General features: G+C 39.8%; 1 protein-coding gene across 1 annotated transcript; it reads left to right on the top strand.

Moving 5' to 3' along the window:
- The first annotated feature begins 8,202 nt into the window (after positions 1–8,202).
- irx4a (iroquois homeobox 4a) lies at positions 8,203–13,498 on the top strand. The gene is made up of 4 exons (XM_085472783.1): positions 8,203–8,481; positions 9,358–9,464; positions 11,220–11,533; positions 12,379–13,498. The coding sequence occupies exons 1-4, from the start codon at positions 8,203–8,205 to the stop codon at positions 13,083–13,085; spliced, it is 1,407 nt and encodes a 468-aa protein (XP_085328909.1). The 3' UTR covers positions 13,086–13,498.
- Positions 13,499–20,075: the final 6,577 nt, after the last annotated feature.

Genomic DNA, 20,075 nt, shown 5'->3' with positions numbered 1-20,075 from the left:
ATGCAGCAGGTAAATGATGTGAAACACACCAGCTAGTCCACCTCAGAATCTCTCTAAATAATAATAATAATAACAAATAAATAATAATAATAATAACAACCTTAAACAGAATGTTCATGCTGGAAAACCCTCCAAAGTGGCTGAATTAAAACAATTCTGTAAAGAACAGTGCGCCAAAGTTCTTCTATATTGATATGAAATACTTATTGCCACTTATCGCAAACACTGGATTGCAGTTTTCCTGCCAAGGGTGCCACAACCAGTATTAGGTTTAGGGGGGACATTTTTTTCACACAGGGCCAGGCAAGTTTGAATATCTTTTTTTCCTTAATAAATGAAGTCATCATTTAAAAACTACATTTCATATTTACTCGAGTTTTCACGGTCTAATATTAAAATTTGTTTGATGATTTAAAACACGTAAGCGTGAAAAAAATGCAAAAACCGAAGATATCAACAGGGGAGCAAATAGTTTTTCACTGAACAGTAAATGTAGATAGTGTATCTGGTACACATAGATTTGCCCTACCAAATAGATTAATTTTTAAAGGTAATATAGTTAAAGTCAAAACCACATGCTTATATAATAAGCATCCAAAGACTCCCCAAAATTAAAATGTTACAATAAACTACAAACTTTTGTTTTGGTGGATTTGGTCTCAGGGTAAAGTAAATTGTGTTTGTTGCTCCTATACTGCACAACGTAATGCATTTTTTTTTTGCTACAGAAAATAAAATATGAGAGTAGATTTAACTTACGAAAAATGGGGAATTACATGTGTTCAATAAAGAGATTTATGCTACGTTCTTTTTTTCTTTTTTCTTTTTTTTATAGAATCAGAAGTAACCATATTTGAAAGTGTGGTTTCTGTGCTAAGTTAGAGCTAACACTAGCGAGCTTAGTGTTAGCGAGCTTAGTGTTAGCTCAGTTTATGGAGCTTAAGCAGCATCCATAAACTATATACTTGGGATGGGAATCGATTAGTCCAATTCCTTGGAATTGTTAGTCTGCTTCGGTATTAACCCTGCTTATTGCACTCCTACAGTTGTGTCCGAGCAGGAAAATAGTGGTGCAGTCTACAACATGAATATCAACATTACTTTAATCAATTGATTAATTAAGTATCGTACTGCATTACTTTTAAGAAAAGTGTTCCACGTAATATGTGTAATAATTGCTTTTGTTCAATGACCTCACCACTAATCACAAAAAAGAGGGAAATACCTCCACTATGCACAAACATTTGACCACACAGCATGTAATCCAATGGTTGTCACTCTTAAAACAGAGCCGATGAAAACTCAATGAGAATCAATAAGAGAACTGATAGGGAATCAAATCGATAAGTGATATCAGTAATGGAATAAGAATAGCTAAATTTGTATAAGTACCGTATACGTTACATGGGCCCAAAAATCTGATAACTACCACTACAGCAAATGAAATAGAATTTCACTAAAAATTGACTCCTTGGTCATTTTGTGAGTAAATGAAACAAGAAGCCACATTGTTTTGTTTAAACATTTTCTTTTCAAATATTTGCATTAAAAATAATTCAAAAGACACCAGTGTGCTACACATCATCCATTGATAAAGTTAAGTAACTCAAAATTAGCTGTAGTCAGTTATTAGGGCACTGAAAGTGCCTAAAGTTTTCTTCTAATTTAAATTTACAAGCTTAATTAAAGAAAATTACTTACTGTATACTCTTGCTCCATTCACCCCAACCGGTCACAGCAGATGGCCACTCTTCCCTGAGCCTGGTTGTGCTGGAGGTTTCGTACAGTTAAAAGGGAGTTCTTCCTTCCCACTTTTGCCAAAGCGCTTGCTCATATGATTGTTGGGTTTTTCTCTGTATGTATTATTGTAGGTTCTACCATCCAATATAAAGCGTCTTGAGGTGACTGTTCTTGTGAGTTGGCGCTATATAAATAAAATTGAATTGAATTGTATAGACACCGAGATGGTCTTGTGGAGACAGCCTCTACTGCAAGTTCAAGGTACATTAACTTTTTATCCCTGCAGTTTTCCACTAGATTGTAAAATGTTATATCAAGATTACTGTAGCAGTTGAGTAGCCACTTAAGCACAATAAATGTTTTCGAACTAGAAGCGGTCAAATAATTATGACAAGATCTTATCACTTAAGTGGTAGAGTAAATGACTAGTAATGAAATGTCTAAAGAATAATTAAATAAGTATAAACATAGAATGAGGTCAGATGTTGTACAAATGATCTCAAACATTTTTGTCTTTTTTTTGGGGGGGGGGGGGGGATTCCAGTAAAGGGATAACAAAACAGCTGCCTGTTTTACAGGAGATTTGATTGTGTTCCCTCATATCCTTGTCTACGTAATGGGCATACATACAAAGTCTGTCCAAGAACACAACCTGTGAACATAGGACCAACACCAGGATTTACAAGACACATTGGGTTCTCATTTTGGGGACCTGGGAGTCTACATATAGTACTTCTGTGTTTCAGTGCCCGGCCAGTTGCTAAGGGAACACCTGCAGATAGCTAGTTAACTAAGTGCAGCGAAGATGCTGCCGTAGTGGTGATCAATTATGAATGACCTGAGAGAACTTTGACATGTTAAACCTCTTAGAGAGGCTGAAGAAGACTAACACCCGGAGAGATGGGAGCTAGAGGAAAACTGAGAAATAGAGGGTCAGGTACATTCATCTCAAGCATATTATCATGTTACTTTTATAAAGTGGAAGCTCCATTTCACTGGATTTTACCATCATTGCTTTGCACCCTACTTGGATACAAGGTGCTTATACTGCATAATTTGCATAATTCATCACAGTCCATCTTCATAATATGCATAATGCAGTAAATATCAAATCTTTCCCACCACATCCTGAGTGACTAAAGTGTTGCTTCATGGAGTTGTGCAACATTAACAGAAATTACAATCTGTTCTTTCAGCTTTGTAATGCTTTTGATTACAGCCCATAAATTACATCTCACAAATATTGCCTTTTGTCTAACATTGTAGCCAGCTGTAAATACCCCCCAAAACGGGGACAAAGGATTGCTTTAATTAACAGCTTGTACAGTCCAGAAATTACACCGTTATAAGGCAGCATCGTCTCATATTTTTAATGAAATCTGGTCAAAACATTTTAATTAATAAAAAGCATGCTACACTTTTCTTTATACTATAATTCATTAAGTAAACATCTGTAGACTTTTTTTCACAGCAAACATTTTGACTTATCACAGTAGGGAAAACACAATGAATTCCACTTATGGGACACTTAATGGAACTGAGCCCTCATTACCTTTCCCCTCTGACAAGCAAAAATGCCTGCAGTAAAAGAAAATATTTAGTATTTTGTTTCTTATGAACAAAAATAATAAAGTAGGAAATCACAAAAGAAAGGAAGAAAGAAAAGAAATCTTTATAAAAATAGCTGTTTACCAGCTTATTCTCTATCTTGTCTCTTATAGACTTGCCCCATTACAGGTATCCATTACTAATTGACTGATATTTTTAGAATTAACTGGAAAAACAGTACTTTGAAGGAATCAACTTCAAAAACAACTCCAGTTTGAAAAGACTGCTGGTCACAGTGTACAAACCACCAAGACACTGCTAGCAACAACAAAGAATTCCTATTTTTTACACCAAGTTCTTGAAGAAGCCAAGCTTTCTGCTCCACTTATATAAAAAATAAATAAACTTAGGCTTTAGAACCCAATGATAACTGAGGAAAAACAGTTAATTTACTTTAAAAGAGAAATAAGCTATACTTTGAGAAGATCACTAGAGATCAATGTTCCAGTGGGACACCAAGACTAGACAGTATCTAGACTGATGTTGTGCTGGATAAGCATTCTGTTTGATTGCTAGTGTGTAAGAATGCTTAGACATATTTCCACGACTACAGAAGGAGAAACATGGACACTATTGGAAAGCCTGGGAGCTGCTCGGGGCTTCATGTCATAGAGAGAGTTTGTCTGTGCAGCTGTCTTCAACTATTGAGGTCACTGTTGGTTTTCTACACTGCTGACTGAAAAAACAGTTATTGAGACAGTCGACCAGAAGACATCAGAGCACTGGAGCATTGTCCACATAAGGTGAAACAGAATGTGACAAAATGCACTCTATACTGTAACAAAAAAGACCAATGCCTTTAAAAGAAATAACATGCCATTATGGATAACATTCCGTTTTCATTCATAGCTCCAGAAGAGAAGAGAAGAGACATAAAGACGATCCACTGAGTTTGTTCACCTGATCTTAACCCACGTCTGGGAGTTTGAACATGGCAGAGGTTAACATCAGAACTATCACTGAACCACACTTGATTCAGACAAGTTTCCTGTCTCAGTTCTAAGTCAGCTCTCATATTGTGAGCAGAACGCACACATTTTGCCTCTGCTGCTTCAGTCTGGGAGTATAAACTGCTCACACAAAGTTAAAAAAAATTCTTATCTGAAAAAAATCAACATGAAAAAATGAATTACAAGTAAATTACATTTTTTTCCCAGCTCTTACAGATCCAGACCATGTAGATTTAAATATGGACAAACTACTTTCCTTTTTTTAAAGATTTCCTCATATGACCTCAAACCAGAAGACTGACAGATGGCTTTAACAAACCCACAACATAGTTCGCTTAGTAAACTCAGCTCCCACTCCACTTTCCTGTGTGTATTTCTTTCGACGTAAACAGTCCCACACATATATCTCCCGCGCACTCTCCTCCTCCTCTTGGCTCATTAATCAACAGCAGATTATCAGGAAACTGACACTTTGTATTATGAGTTCCGTTGGAAAGTCAATGCAAGTTATCAGGCTCGATTCAAAGTGCAACTAAAGATTATTCAAATTGCAGTAATTTGGGCTGATCTGATGTGGATGAGCACAATTTCAAGCTCTCTGTGGGTATTCTTATGCAGAGTAATTTGCAATATAGTGATGTATAGTCTAATTTGAGTGAAGGGGTTGATTTATGTTGCTCTGTGAACATGATGGATGCTCCTACACCAGGTCTCTACTGAACACAGCTATCTATCCTAATCTGTACAGTAAAGCCACCTTCAAGTGGCTCATTAATCTAGATCATTAGTAACTGATATATTTTTCTGATTATCGTGTTTATCCTCAGTAAAAAAAGGAAGGAACCACACAAGTGCAACCAGACCATAAGCATTACTCCTTTGCCCTAAAATGGAACAGCATCTTCCCCCTGCTTGCGCCACTTTAACCACAGAGCATCTCTGCTTCCTCACATCTGGAAGGAAGGGGAAAAAGAATCTCCTCTTTTAATCTTTAAACGCTAAACAAGCATGAACCTCCTTTATTTTCCGTCTAAAAGGCATACACTAATGCGCCTAAATATTTTATCAGGGGCGCATGATAAAACTGGGTAGCGCAGTGGATAATGAAAAGGTATACACCCAGGGGGAGGGGGAGGAGGTGTGAGCCGTAGCCTATAGTTCAGTGGATGTGTCTCTCCTTACCTCTGTACACATGTGTAGAGGTGTATGCAAATAGAAACAGACAAAGCTGGACGCCCAGGTAAGTCTATAATGCGTGCGCGTGTGTATTTGTGTTTACCCCAATCCAAAATGAAGGTGTCATCACTTTCTCCTTCGTTTCGTCCCGTGTGTGATGTTGAAGATAAATTGGGTCCCGCCCTGCCTTTATGCACTACGTCGCACATAAACTCAATAAAGGAAAAAAGTCTAAATTTTTAAGACAAAACGGAGCAGTAGGCCCTCCGTGTGTGTTCGTGTGTGTGTGAGAGCTGTGAGTGAGTGTATGCTTGAGCGGTTCAGACGGGTTGTTAATGTTGAGGTGGCATTAGAGTTAATGCAAATTAAAAAGGGCTGGCTGATCCCTTTTGACCCCCCCGTTCACTGTGTTAATGCGGCCATTTGCTTGGAGGTACTAACCCCCTATAATTCAATTTGTCAAAATGAATGAGAGAACAGACATCTTATAAAGCCCACCCTCCCACAGAAACCCAACTTCTTCACAAAAATTATTTAAAAAGAAAAAAAAGAGCGACACGAGGCAAAAGTTACTTAACCGAAGCACAAACGTCTTCGTCCTCAGAGCTCTTTATTACTTCTTTCATCTGTAAATGAAAGCAAGCAATTATTGCAAGGTGCCGGAATCATATTATTATGTTGGCCCGGGTCCCCTAGATAGTCATCAATCACTCTCAATCGACCTGTCACCGGCAGGCAGAGATCCAGCTGGAGAGGAGAGAGGAAGGAGGAGGGAGGGAGGAGAAGGAGGAGGAGTACATCATCATTAATTTGAGGAGTGACCCCTGGGGCTATCCACATGTCTCAACCCGGGATTCTCCAAGCAGGGCAACGCGCACCGGCAAGGTGGCGAGCCAGTTTGGGGGGTTTTTACAGCAGTTTGATGAGTCTTCCTAACAAATACACAAGTGATAGATAGATAGATAGATAGATAGATAGATAGATAGATAGATAGATAGATATTGCACCGAATGTTAGTATTATAAAATACATTCACTTTGTTAATTAATTAGTTTCATCTTTGGCTGCTATCTTTAGTATGAAAATATTCTTCACAAATTAATTTGAAACCAATTAGCTCCCAGTGTGATTAGAAGTTGTTCGGAGGAATGATAGGAATGTGCTTCATTAGGCCTAATTCATTTAAGCGGATACAGACGTGTGCATATTTAAGCCACTGATTGGCCTAATTGATTGATTGCTCGTGCAAATTAATCTCCAGGACATATTCGTGTTCATAAAGGTACCCCGTGCCTTTTACTCTATTAAACATTTCCTCTTTATATCGTGCTTTCAGTTTTTTTCTCGTCATCCTGAGAAAGAAAATGCATATTAAAGTTACAGTCTGGTCATTTTTAGAGTGGGAAACTTCTGACGTCACAGTCACCGGCGTTTAAAACAACCTGCCTCTGCTGCTGACGTCTTTTATACTACTTTTTATAGGCAAAAATATGTATCTGACAACAAAGTGATTATTCTTGGCAAAGAAGCTCGTGTTTCCCTAATGCGTTTATTTATTGTTAGTGGAGTTTTAAAAAAGGAAAAGGACAGGTTTGATTAGGTGGTTTAGTTAATGCAGTTTAAAGTCGTTTGAGTGGGGGCTTTTTACAAATTAAACATGCTACTCTGCTTCGCCCTATAAGCATCCTAGGAGCCTGTGCTTACCAATCAATTGGTACAGTCAAACAGAGCCGCAGCCTGCGTTAGAGTGGAGACCTTCAGTCTCGCTTTATTTCTGGATATTGGGGGACTTCTCTACCATGTCATATCCACAATTTGGATATCCCTATTCGTCTGCTCCACAAGTAAGTTCGTGTAACTACGTTTGTTTATAGGATGCTGTGGTATTCATGTCGCAACGGGTGATTGTCTCATCGATTTAAGCTTCATCCCTTTACGCACTTTAGCCAAGATTCCGGGAGACTTTTAATGTCTTTTCGGGCACCGGAAAGGTATTGCATTGCAGCCAGTGGTACCTGTGTAGCTAAAGCGAGAAAGAAAGGGGGTGAAAAGAAGGTATCCAGAAACCATCGAGACCCCCGACCTCCTGTTCACTGATTTCTGTAAGATAATAGCCGCTGTGTAATGTTAACCATATGTTTATCTGCTTTGGAACACACATGGCAACTTGTTCAGCACACGCCATGTGTGTTTTGCGCTATAACAGCAGCTGTTTTATTTTGGCTGTGAGCCATGAAAAATCGTTTGGCTCTTTACTTTAGGTATTACCGAGCAATCTCTGGGAAAAGCATGTATCTGTTTGCAAGGCATGGATTTTGATTTTGAATCAAGCCTGTTAGACGGCACATTTTGGACAGTTTTACGCGCATATTATCACGCGAACAGAGTTGTGGCGTTCGACTTTAGATCTGGTCTGCTCTGATCTATTTTAGTCGCCAATAGATCTGCCATTTTTAAATGGGCAATCCACAAAAAAAGGGCAGACAATGTAGATCATTTCAAAAGAAGTAAATTGTATAATTTTAAAAACGAACTTTTTTATAGCCAAGTTTAATTTCGCGATCTGTGAAAGTGAAACGTGTAGAACTTTTTTTAATCAAGACAATTTTTAAGACAAGTTTTAAACTAACTTCGTCACCTGTCATTCTGTTTCAGTGCAACATTAAATTAAGCAGCCTATGTTCTAATTTAAAAAAAAAAAAAAAAAGAAAGAAAGAAAAAACAGCCGATGAATTTTCTCTTGATCTCCACCCAGTTCCTGATGACAACTAACTCTCTGACCACTTGCTGCGAGTCCACCGGCAGATCCATAGCCGACTCCGGAGTAGCGGCTTCCGGACAGACACCTGTCTACTGTCCCGTGTATGAGAGCCGGCTGCTGGCCACGGCGAGACACGAGCTGAGCTCAGCCGCTGCGCTGGGAGTGTACGGGAGCCCTTACACCAGTGGTCAAGGCTATGGGAATTACGTTACATATGGCACGGACGCATCCGCTTTCTACTCACTGGTAAGCCCTTCATCTGATCCCTCTTGGCATTGATTTATGGACCTGCAAGGTTCAGAAGCTGAAGCAGGCACACCTCTCTTCTCCCTCTCATTTTTAATGTTCTACGTAGCAAAACATTAGCCTTTAAATGCAGAAGATGCATTCTTATATTCAAGACAACCGTTTCAAGGAAATTAAAAATTCACTCCAAAGAATAACACACTTCGTATCAGCTTGTGTTGATGCAGGTTAATTTTAAACGTATGTGATTTCCGTCGTTTTCAGTCTGTTTCATCTCTGCAAAAGTGAATTTGAAGACTCAGCCTGATAAAATTGTCAGAACATGAGTGCAAATAACTTCTTTATTTAATTAATTTTTTTATTTTAATTGAATGATTCTAAAAGGAAGACATGCTCATATAAAGTAAAGTATTGCTTGTTTCATTTTGGTTTCATATAAAATTCCATGTAGTGGAATCACTGTTGGCAGTAAAGGGGTGGTTGGAATCTTCTTAGACATTATTTTACCTACAACTGTGAATTCTAATTATTTATTTTGTCTGATTTGTTTTTAAAAATAATCAGAGTTCCAACTTTTCAGTCCTTAAAAAAAGTCTTGTCCCTGCAGTTGGTATACAATCATATTTATATGTACACAAAATATGAGATGGATTTTTTCTTCACTTTTAGCAGAACATTATTGTTGTATTGTATTATTGGGCTTTTGTTTTTGTGATAGTTTGGATTTCTTTGGGAATCATTATCCTTGTTGATGGCAACCTAAAAGTACAACCAATGCGCATCTCTTCTTGTCAAGTTGATTGTTTAAAATGCTGCAATACCTTCCCCTTTTTGTGTGTCACTCTTCTAAAAATGTGTCTTGCTGTATGATTGCAGGGTACATTTGATACTAAAGATGCCACAGCTTCTGCGCATGCGGGAATAACCCAGGCCACAGCTTACTACCCCTATGATCCTACCTTGGGGCAGTATCAGTATGACAGGTAGGTTTCTGTGACAGCTGATTTTTCTTTTTTGGCATGTTAAAAAAGCTCATTATCAGTTCAAACAACAGACCACTTGATGTAGACCCAATATCCTGCTTGAGTAAAATGTGGTACAGGCAGAAAAACAGAGGGAAGTCAGTTACATCAGAAATAATTTTGAACTATGCGCTTTAAGTCTGCTATCCCAAAAAAGTGAAAACTTATCCCAGGTTTCTTAAGCAACAAACACAAGATGTAACTAAAATGAAAGCGAGAGGTAAATATTGAGCTGTAGTTTAGGGTCAGTTTCCTGGCATTAAATCAATCATTCCTGAGGGGTCAAGGCCATTCTCATCGCGTCAAGCAACACTGGGTGATCACCTTCATCTCATGACACATTTCTTTTCTGATGGGGTGAATTGCCTCAGAGGACCCATGCCCCTTTCATCAAAACATAAGGCCTGTACACTGTTGTGAAGAGCATGCCTGCCATATTGAAAGGTCTTCCCAATAATCAGCTGACATCCGCAATAAGTCTGTGATGTGGTGAAAAGGTAGCGTGTGAACGTGATTCATATGTGACTGTGCATTTACCTTAAAACAGAACCTAGCAGCGGTATCAGAACTGCATTGTGATACCACATGCTTGCTTTTATTATTATTGCACATTCGTTGATCACACTCGATATTGTATTGGCGGTACTCGATGTCTTATGCAGACTTCGAGCTTTTCAACATGTAGCCCAAAACCTAAGCGACAAGTGCTTTTGCCAATCACTTTTAATACCGCATAAAGGGCAAAAGATGCTCGAAAGTGCACACACTGCAAAAAGCTAAATAACCTGTGTCACCCAGATGAGCAAGCAGGCCAACAGCAGCACCATACTGTCTGCACTCATCTTTTACCTGAGGGCTCATCATTACACTCAATAAAGCAATTTTACAGTCTATTTTATCTGAGAACAACACAGGCTAAGGAAAGGTGCAGCACTTGTCTCCTTTTGATTCCCTTTTCAGTGCATGACCTGCTCTAAGCTATACGGAGCAATAAAGGCCTCATAAAAGCCTCCCAAGAGGACTTTTACAGCTCACTGCGGACTGAAAATCAACAGCATGCATTTTAAATGTAGGCTTATGGTTGATATTTGTGGGAGAGGTGAGGGTAGGGAAAGAGCTGTAGCCTGTGCTAAGAATGGGTTTTAATAGGTGGCACAACAAAAATGACCAGAAAAAAAGAATGCTTACCATAATTTACACTCTTCATCTTTACTAAGCTTATATTTTTTTAAATGACAGTAATAGCATATTAACTTTGTGAGAGCTTTGCATTATCTGAGGGGGTTTTAGGGACGTTGTCAGAGTCTCTGTTGCTTTTGATGCCTTCAGTCTTATAAAGCATTTTCTGTGGACTTCACATGACTTTGCAGCTTTCTAAGAAATATTAGCGTGTACAGTATGTAACCTTTGACAGGGTAATGATCTTCTGCTTGCATGCCTTTCGCTACAGCTTCGGAATTATATCTCTTAAGTGAAACATGCTTCTGATATTCAGTTTTAAATTTTATTTGCGCTGACGAAGGCAGGAGTGTGACTCCAAGGCTTATAAAACATGATACGCATCAGCTCAAAAAAATTCCAAGATGCAGATGGCTCTGTCATGGCTGTAAGGAGAGAAACTGCCAGGACAGTGCTTTAAAAATTGTCAAGCAACAAGCGTTACATACTATATTTACTCTCTCATTAGTATTTTGCTTGCCTTCTTCTCATTAACAGATATGGCTCCATGGATGGGGGAACAAGACGAAAGAATGCTACACGAGAGACAACCAGCACGCTGAAGGCCTGGCTACAGGAGCACAGGAAGAACCCATATCCGACTAAAGGAGAGAAGATCATGCTGGCCATTATCACTAAAATGACCCTGACGCAGGTCTCCACCTGGTTCGCAAATGCTAGAAGGAGGCTCAAGAAGGAGAACAAGATGACATGGCCGCCGAGAAACAAGGGCTCAGAGGAGAAAAGATATGACGACGATGATGAGGATGGATCTCAAGAGGAGCAGATAAAAAGCGAGAACAATGACGATGGTTAGTGTCAGAGTGCTTTGCAAGGATAAAATAAAGCTGTAAAACTCCAAAGCTGAACTCTTTCTAAGGGAAGTTTTTGACTTTTCATATAGTTCACAATAACAAAGATGAGATTTATGTTTTTTTTTATTTAGTTTTTTTATAAAGACTAAATAAATAATTTGCTCCTTTACAGCTATAGACAGACACTTAATAAATAGACTTTTCCTTAAATTACAAATTGTAGCATTCTGCAGCATTTTGAATTCCATACCAGACTGTACAGATAGTCCTATAAAACCTGACCACACTCATATTTTAGTTTACTCTGACATCTCTTACAAAGAAATATATTTTTAATAGAAGGTTTTATACTGTAATTATAGATAGACACTACATCCTGATAATAAATAATTTGTTTGACTGAAAGGTTTACCAATGATCTGTGCCACATTATAGGCTTAATCACGTTTACTATATGACACGTGAAACCTGTCAGCAGCAACATTATTTTTGAACTATGCTGCACAGGCCTGCCATCAGACTGGGCCAACACTAAGAACTTACTAATGGAGGAACATGAGACAGGCCTCAGTCAGAGTTAAAAAAGAGTCAGATATATAAATAAGTTTAGACTCCTGGAGTTTTGATATCAGATTAAGCAGTTAATTGTGATAGAGTTGAATACATTGGAATTAAAACTCTGTTTGTTTTTTTTAGCTTAAGGGAACCTTTATTTTCCCCAAACATTATAATTTGCAGGTGTGAAACATTAATTTACACCTTTGATTGGAAGCCTATTTTCTGTCCTGCTGTGTGACACTGACTGACACGCCCCTCGTTTCTTTTCTGTTCTTGTTCTCCAGAGACCAGAAGCCGGCCCGACAAGGACCTCCAGTTGAGCGACTTGGACGATTTCGACACGCTGGAGTCTGAAAGCTCTGAGTGTGAGCTGAAGCACCGATATCACATGAACACACATATGACCACAACGACAACCGACTGCCCAGGCGAACACCTCCTCAAGGACGCGTCTCTGAAACTCTCCATCCCCGTTTCTCTCGGTGAGGAGCAGGACTTGAGCAAGAGTTGTCTCAAAACGAATCATAACGACGGCTTCCAGTCGGACAGCAGACAGCAGGAAAAGGCGTGCTATAATCAGCAGCAAGGGCACCAGATATTAGACGGCAAACCTCGGATCTGGTCTTTGGCGCAGACCGCGACGTCTCTGAACCAAACAGAGTACCCATCCTGTATGCTGAGGTGCCAGCCCCCGCCCTCCTCCCTCACCCCGTCCCCCGCCGCTACCTCCCCCGTGACCGGCCTGGACAGGCAGGACTCGCCGGTCACAACCCTGAGAAACTGGGTGGACGGGGTTTTTCACGACCCCTTGTTCAGGCACAGCACTTTGAGCCAAGCCCTGACCAACACCACCGTCTCTTGGACCACGAACACCAAAGGCACAATTCTGGAGGCTGAGAGAAGCACGTCGGCCTTGCAGCAGCATCAAAACTCCTCCAAAGACAGTGCCATGAGTTTTCCAAAAACTATCAATAAACTTTTCTGCTCCTAACAAAACCAAATGATCCTTTCTTGCAAAGAGAGTGGAAGACTTTTTGTGACTAAAACTCGGATGGAAGAAAAAAGAAAAGAAAAGAGAGAGAGAACTATTGCGTGTCTATGATTCCCTTGTTATGTTTTATTCTTTATTAAAACAGTTGTAGCCATAAACTGTTACACTCGAGTTACAGGAGGGAAACATTTCGATTCAACGCACGCACAAAAATGTATAACAAAGTTTACATCTTGGGAAAAAAACAACAACAAAAAAATGTAGGCCTAAGCCTTTTCCTTTTAATTTTTTTTCTTTAATATATGCGCATGCTAATGTAATTGAATATTATTTAGGTCTCAGCAGCTGAGTATCACCAATAAAAGAAAAATAAGTCTCACTAATGCACTGCTCTCCTTGGGAGTGGATGAGAGCGTTTCAACTTTGTTCACTGAAAAATAAAAACAGTCGGTTTCTGAAGAGCGCTTGTGATGTCGGGTTAATGGTGAGAGTTGCTGTCTATGGTGCTGAACCAGGCCGTTCCCCCTTCTGCTCTACTTTTGCGTTTGCTTTTATCTAAAACAATGACTTAACCCTTCCCCCGCGATATGGGGCCTGCTGCAAGGCTGAGGGGAGAAAACCTTTTAAAAAGCATCCTGCAGTTTAAAACAGCACTCCCATCACTCCTAAACCATAAAATACTCTCACGATCTAACATCTCACACCCTCTTTTTTCCCCCCCAGAAAACACTCACTCTTGTGCAATGACGGGAAGAAAATGAGGCAGCTCATCCCCACAAGACAGAACAATATCAGTATCTAAGATCTGCCTCATTAATTCCCTCTAAACAGGCTGTAATTGGGATGTTCACAGTCATATCTCATGTCGGGCTATTGATTTCCCCTCTCTGCTCTCTGATAATATTATCGAAATATTTCAACATCTTCCATGATGCGGCTGTCAGAAGGGTAAGTTATTCGCCATACGTCCTTTAATGGGTTCAAAACGGAGGCCCGTAAAATAATTTTGAAGTGAGGAGTTTTCGCTTTGACACTAACCCCTCGATTTTCCTGGAGACGGGGGTGGGGGATCCGGCAGAAAAACAGCGCGGATGCTGATTCCTCCGCTGAAAAGTGAAAGGGCTTTTACGAAAGAGGCACTCACGTCGTCTGGAAGTGAAAAGGGCAAAGGAACTCGAATTAGTTGTTGTAGATAAAAGGGCAAAAAGAAAGGAGTCAAGGGTACTTGACAGTAATGGCGAAAGAGGAGCTCTCCGGGGACTCTGTCCTGTGAGGAGGGAGTGGGGTGTGGTGGTGGTGTGGAGGGGCTTCGGTGATGAATTTTAATGGGAAAAGCACCAACGATCGAGATCACCCCGCCCTCCACGCGCCCCTTTAAAAGAAAGTGCAACGGCGGACAAAAGAAATTTTCTATATACCGCTTGTATTTTTTATTTATTTATTTTTCTTTCTTGGGCCGAAAAAAAAAACCTTGCCTGCAGCATTTCGAGTAGCAACGTTGACATAACCTCAGAATAAAAATCAAGGAAAGGCATACATGTTGTGAGGGTGCTTATTTTTTACTTGGGAGGGAGGGGAGAAAAAAATGCTTTCCTATTTGACTTGACGTACACCTGTTTAACCTACATACAAAATGGTGCATTTAAATTTTCATGGCCTCTGATAGAAAATTAGCGCATAGTTAAAATCCCCGAAGATCAGATAGCCCCGACATTTAATTAATTTACCATGAAGACAGATTTTATTAGACCTCTGAACCAACTGGCTTTTTATTTGACAGAAAGAGACATGAAGTAAGACAGAAGAGAGGGAGAGAGAGAGAAGGGAGGGGGGGGGGGGGGGGGTGTCCTGGGAGAGAGACCAGTGCGCACAGTGCACTCAAAGAGAGAGAGACAGAGAAAAAGAGAGTGAGAGAGAGGGGCCACCTATAACTAAATCATTCAGCCATGGCAAATACGAACGCACAGAGGGAGCGGGATGGTAAATTAACAGGAGCTTTTTACATAGAGACCAAATAAAACTGTAATCAGCGACGCGTTACTTTTCATTAAGCGGCTCTGACAGCAGCATATTCAGCCACTCCGACACAGGAGCAGGGCCCGGGCTGAAATAAACTGCTCTCAACCCGAGAGTCATAAGATAATTCCTTAAGCTCCATTAACAACTCTTAGCCGCAGGAAATGGGCTCCCCCTGAAAACATCTCCAAATCTAAAAAGCTTTATCGACCTGGCAAACCTCAGCTGATGGCTTCTCTTTTTTTTCCCCAACTCCCCCCTCCCCCTCTCTCCTTTCCCTTTTTTTCAACTTAAGGGACAGAAACGTCCAACTGAGGTAATAGACTTTGACACAACACATTAAATGGGAAATGAGAAAAGAGGGAAGAAAGGGCACTCTTAAACGCCTTTTAAACGTTTCCAATTAGAGGTTTAAAACTTGAATAAGATGTAGGCCTTTGGCATATGCCTGGCTGATGGGACATTTTACTGAATGCCTTCTCCACTTGGTAAAAGCAGCACTTAACTGGGCACAGTATGTAGTCGTCCTGTGAGGCGGGCGAGTCAAGGGATAAGCTTTATCTCACTTTATGAGAAAAAAAAATGCCCACGAGTCTTAAACAACTGGATAGTTGTAAGATATTGCCCCCCCCCTCCCCAAAGCTACGAATGAAAAACAGAACAAAATAAAAGTTGTGGAAGCATCTGTTGTTTATTTTATTTTCATTTTTTACTCATCTTTGTATGATCTTCCTTCCTGCATAGCTCAAAGGGGCTTCTTGCTCTGTCCACAGTGCTAGAAGGCCCACAAAAGCTGACAGAAACTCGGAACAATCAGCAGTTGTGGAGTTTCCCCAGAGAGAAAACCAGCCTGGGTCAGGTTAATACCACTGTGACCCTGAGCCATAAATATATTTACACATCATTACACATCAACATACACATTTAAACACACTCTCTCTCTTTCACTGTCGCTCTTTCTCTCTCTGTATCTCATACACACAAGCACACACACGCACATATACACACACAGTCAGTCTCAAAACCTCTGCCACACATGCCTGCATCAGGCTTAATTGAATATTTAATCTATTCATTGACTAACATTAATATGGTGAGAATAGCTTTAATGTGATCAAAGCTTAAATGAAAATGTGAAGCATGACCACACACAAAGGGTAGCGTGGAGAAATGGCACACGTGCACACACACACACACACACACACACACACACACACACACACACACATACAAATATGAGCAGTATGGGACTTTGCCTTAGCAGCCCTTTTAAGAATCAATGCAATGGCCTTTAATTCCAATTATAATGAAGAATATTAAAGCGGTACTCTCAAAGCCACGATAAACAAAACAGCCTGTCGGTGTGTAATCATATGATTCCAAAAAACACATTTTTTATTAGGATTAAATTACATCTAAATGTCAGTTGGTGTGAACGCTTGGCATGGTTGATCTTAGCAAATTAATATATTGATAGAGAACAGAGCTATGCACTGAAGAAGTTTGTTGAGTCAGAGTAGTGCAGAAATTAGTTTGGATCCAGAAGCTCCATGTTTGGTGGTGAATGACAGGACTAAATCCAAGAGTTGTTTGTCTTGTCATCTCTCACTTGCCACAAGGGTGAGGTGCAGAATACCCCCCACCCCCCACCCCCCCACCCCCCAACACACACACGCTCCACTGTTTTAGGAGCTGAAGTGCCACCTACTATTCTTTCTTCACTGCTTGGAGATATGGTCTGTGTGTGATTGTTTGTGTATTTGTGGCAAGACCCCTACTGCCAAAACGACATGTCCAGGATGTGCCTTTAGGCCCCAGTGACTGCCCTTTATCAGCCCCTTGCTGCCATCACCTCCCTGCAGTCTTTCCACAGGTCAAGAGGTTCCAGCCTGAGGTGCATTGCTTTTCATCATCATCTCTGCTGTCTGTCTGTGACGACACGGGTGAACTGTCTTTCCCAAATTCATATTCACTACTTTTATGAATGAAAAAATACTAATCATGGTATATAATACTCTCTACTCTTCAATGTATTTTAGAATCACTATACAGTATATCTACATATAGAGATATATATTTATTTATAAGTATATAAATTGTACAGAGCTGATTTGGAGGTTTACCTGGTTGCATTACCATTCTTAGCAATGGTTGCAGCCGCCCACAGAAAAGTCCAGGGGTGTAATCTCACACTCGTTAAGGTCAGAGGAAAGGTTAAGAGGATCTAATCGTGGGTCACTGCAACACACTTTGACTCTGTCAGACAAGTGAGACTCAGTTAGGCTCACCACTAGATAACAGATATTTTACATGCAAGCACCTGAGTTCTTGAGGATGAATCACAATTTTTATTTATAACCCGGCATAAGCCTAACAGATCTCAGTTTCATGAGATGTCCAATATCTCTATAGTGGAAATCTTGTTCATAAAAGTCAAGCTACTAAGGCAGCTTTCTTAGTTTAATCGAGAAAGAGTCACCAGTCACCATGAACATGCATGTATATTTTATATTTTTACTAAGCACAAGTTAAAAAGTAATCAAACTTATATACACATAGGTTGGTTTTTTGTGTCACTGCATTGAAATAAGTCTTGCTCAAAGCCCCCAAGAATAGAAGTTACATTTTTACAAAATGTTCATGCAGCACTGTATTCTCTAAACTTCAAGCATTTTCTGTGCTTCATATTCACAACCACTTTGATATCACTTATAACCCGACATGCATGTCTCGAAACTGTGGGAGGAAGCTGAAGTGCATAGAGAACATAAAAACTTCACACATTGCTCCCCCAGCTGAGAACCAGGAATCCTGTTTCTGTGACAATGTTGTGGTGAGCAGTAAGTAGAGCTCTAATATTTAATCGACTTAAATGTAAATATCCTGCAACATCTCAATCATTTCTCATGTATAATGGAAGTAACAGCTTCTGTGAAATTTACCACTCTGGTAAGGTGTAGGTGTAGTTGCACACAAAAACAAAAGAAAATGAGTTGGACATTGTTATTTTTTTCATCTACAGTACCACTAAAGCCATGTAGAAGTAATTGCTAAAGGTCAAAAGAGGCTGTGTTTTACCAAGACATTTGTGTTTATCATTCAGGACAGATCAATACAATATTGTTGTTTTAAAGAACAAAAGCCAGGGGAGACTTAACACTGACCTTTGGTTCCATTTTCCATCGTGTTCAGGAGGTCATACAAAACATATAAATGAGGCCCTCAGGTTTCTCTGGAAAGAAAAGTTTCTTTTTTTGTTGTTTTCTTTCTTTGTTTTTTAAGTAACGGGCCAGTGTTAGCTGTGGAAAGTGTGGGATATTTTTATATCTCATTATTTCTCCGCTCTGCTGGGCCGTTGTTGTTGTTACAGACTGACCAACATCTACTGCTTATTATCATCACCATGTTTACTATGCAGTTTGAGGTAACACACAGTAGTTAACTAAATACATTTAGCAAGTCACAATGATGTTCACTCTGAATATATGTTGTTAATTTTCTCTTTTTCATCTCAAACAATACAATCTTTCAGTATAATTTCACTAGTAATGTATAATGCATTATTATATCTACACCTGCAGGAGTCCAAAGCCATCTTAGTGTTTACACATTGTTTAAACAAATGGTGTGTAGACTGCAGCTGAAAATAAGTTAACCCAATGCATATCTGCTACAGTATTACTGGTGAACACACATATCTTAACTTGAATGTCTGGCTACAGTATGGGAATGTGCACACCTGACACCTGTATTTAAGTGCTACTATAAGTGCCCCATAAGTCAGACTGGCATGTTGGGAAATATACATTGTTATTACATATTATCCATTATAGCATGGAGTTCATCAGCTGTCAGAGACCTCTGGATACTGCTTGCCTTATCAGCAATTCCAACTACAAACTTTCATTTGCCCAACCTTACCAATAATTTTTGTGCCTTAATCATGAGCTTTTCCCAAACAGAAGTAACTTAAGACCAGACTGTGAAGTACTGTTTTGCTGGTCTGTCTCTGTTTGAACATTTCAGAATTGTTTTCTCTTACGCTAACATTTGAAGAGTTTTCTGCAAGACCTACTGCACCCGGTATGTAACGTATACAGCTGTCTGCATGTATTGCAAAAAGAGAGTGTTGTCTGACACTCAGCAGAAGCTGTTGTTCTCAAGAAGAAGAAAGTTAAATGTTCTACAGAAGTTCAAGAAGAATCTTTCAAGGTCTGCCTCTACCTCAAGGCTAAGGTACAGGCAGGAAAGCATAAACAATTAATCGGCCCATTTACAGAGTAAGATTTCTTCAAATTCTCACTCCATTTCCATCACAAATCTCCAAACAATCCTTTAGTAGCTCCAGCTTTTTCTGTGTGTGAGCAATAAGTGTGTACATTAAGCAACAGCGTTTCACATGCAAACCACACGCATCTTATCATTGTAGATATCTGAGGGAGCCATTTCTGACGTACATGTTGAAGACAGCATAGGTCTGAGCTGTATGAACACCAATACAAAGTGTAACTTTGTGGCTATGAATGAAAACCAGTTGTTACTCTTGCACTTGCTGCTTTGAAAAAGCATTTAAATGTTTAACATTCAAATCCAATGTTTCTTTTTGCTTTTCACTGGAAACTAGGCTTGTATGAAGTACTGTGTGTGCTAAATCTCACAATGTGTTTCCAGCACTTAGAGTAAGGCAGGTGGATTCCAAAATAGCTCCTCTAACAAGTCCCACAGAGAGAGGAAAAGAGACACCTTTGCGGGCCCATTGCTCCTGGGCTACAACATGTAGTGTGACGACTCAGTAACTCCAACAGGTCGACTTTAGACTATTTGGAGAGTTTTGAGAGACAGCCCGGCCAACTGTGAGGATGTGCTCTGACGCGCTACGTGATTCTTTATCTGCCATGCGTCTCAATCAAGTGTAATGTCTGCTTCCTGGCTTCTCCATCTTTACCCTTTGCTCCTTCTTTCCTCTAAGCATTT

Source organism: Copadichromis virginalis, linkage group LG11, assembly GCF_057382275.1.
Source record: "Copadichromis virginalis isolate Kocher_CV1m ecotype Utaka linkage group LG11, C_Virginalis_male_GT1.1, whole genome shotgun sequence".
Classification (NCBI taxonomy): Eukaryota; Metazoa; Chordata; class Actinopteri; order Cichliformes; family Cichlidae; genus Copadichromis; species Copadichromis virginalis.
This window is presented reverse-complemented; position numbering and strand designations above follow the sequence as displayed.

What these genes read in the sequence shown, in the direction of transcription:
- irx4a (XM_085472783.1), top strand. Translation starts at nt 8,203, where the DNA reads ATGAATTTTCTCTTGATCTCCACCCAGTTCCTGATGACAACTAACTCT. An exon ending in CATCCGCTTTCTACTCACTG is followed by an intron (nt 8,482 to 9,357) that starts GTAAGCCCTTCA and finishes GTATGATTGCAG; the next exon opens with GGTACATTTGATACTAAAGA. An exon ending in AAGCGAGAACAATGACGATG is followed by an intron (nt 11,534 to 12,378) that starts GTTAGTGTCAGA and finishes CTTGTTCTCCAG; the next exon opens with AGACCAGAAGCCGGCCCGAC.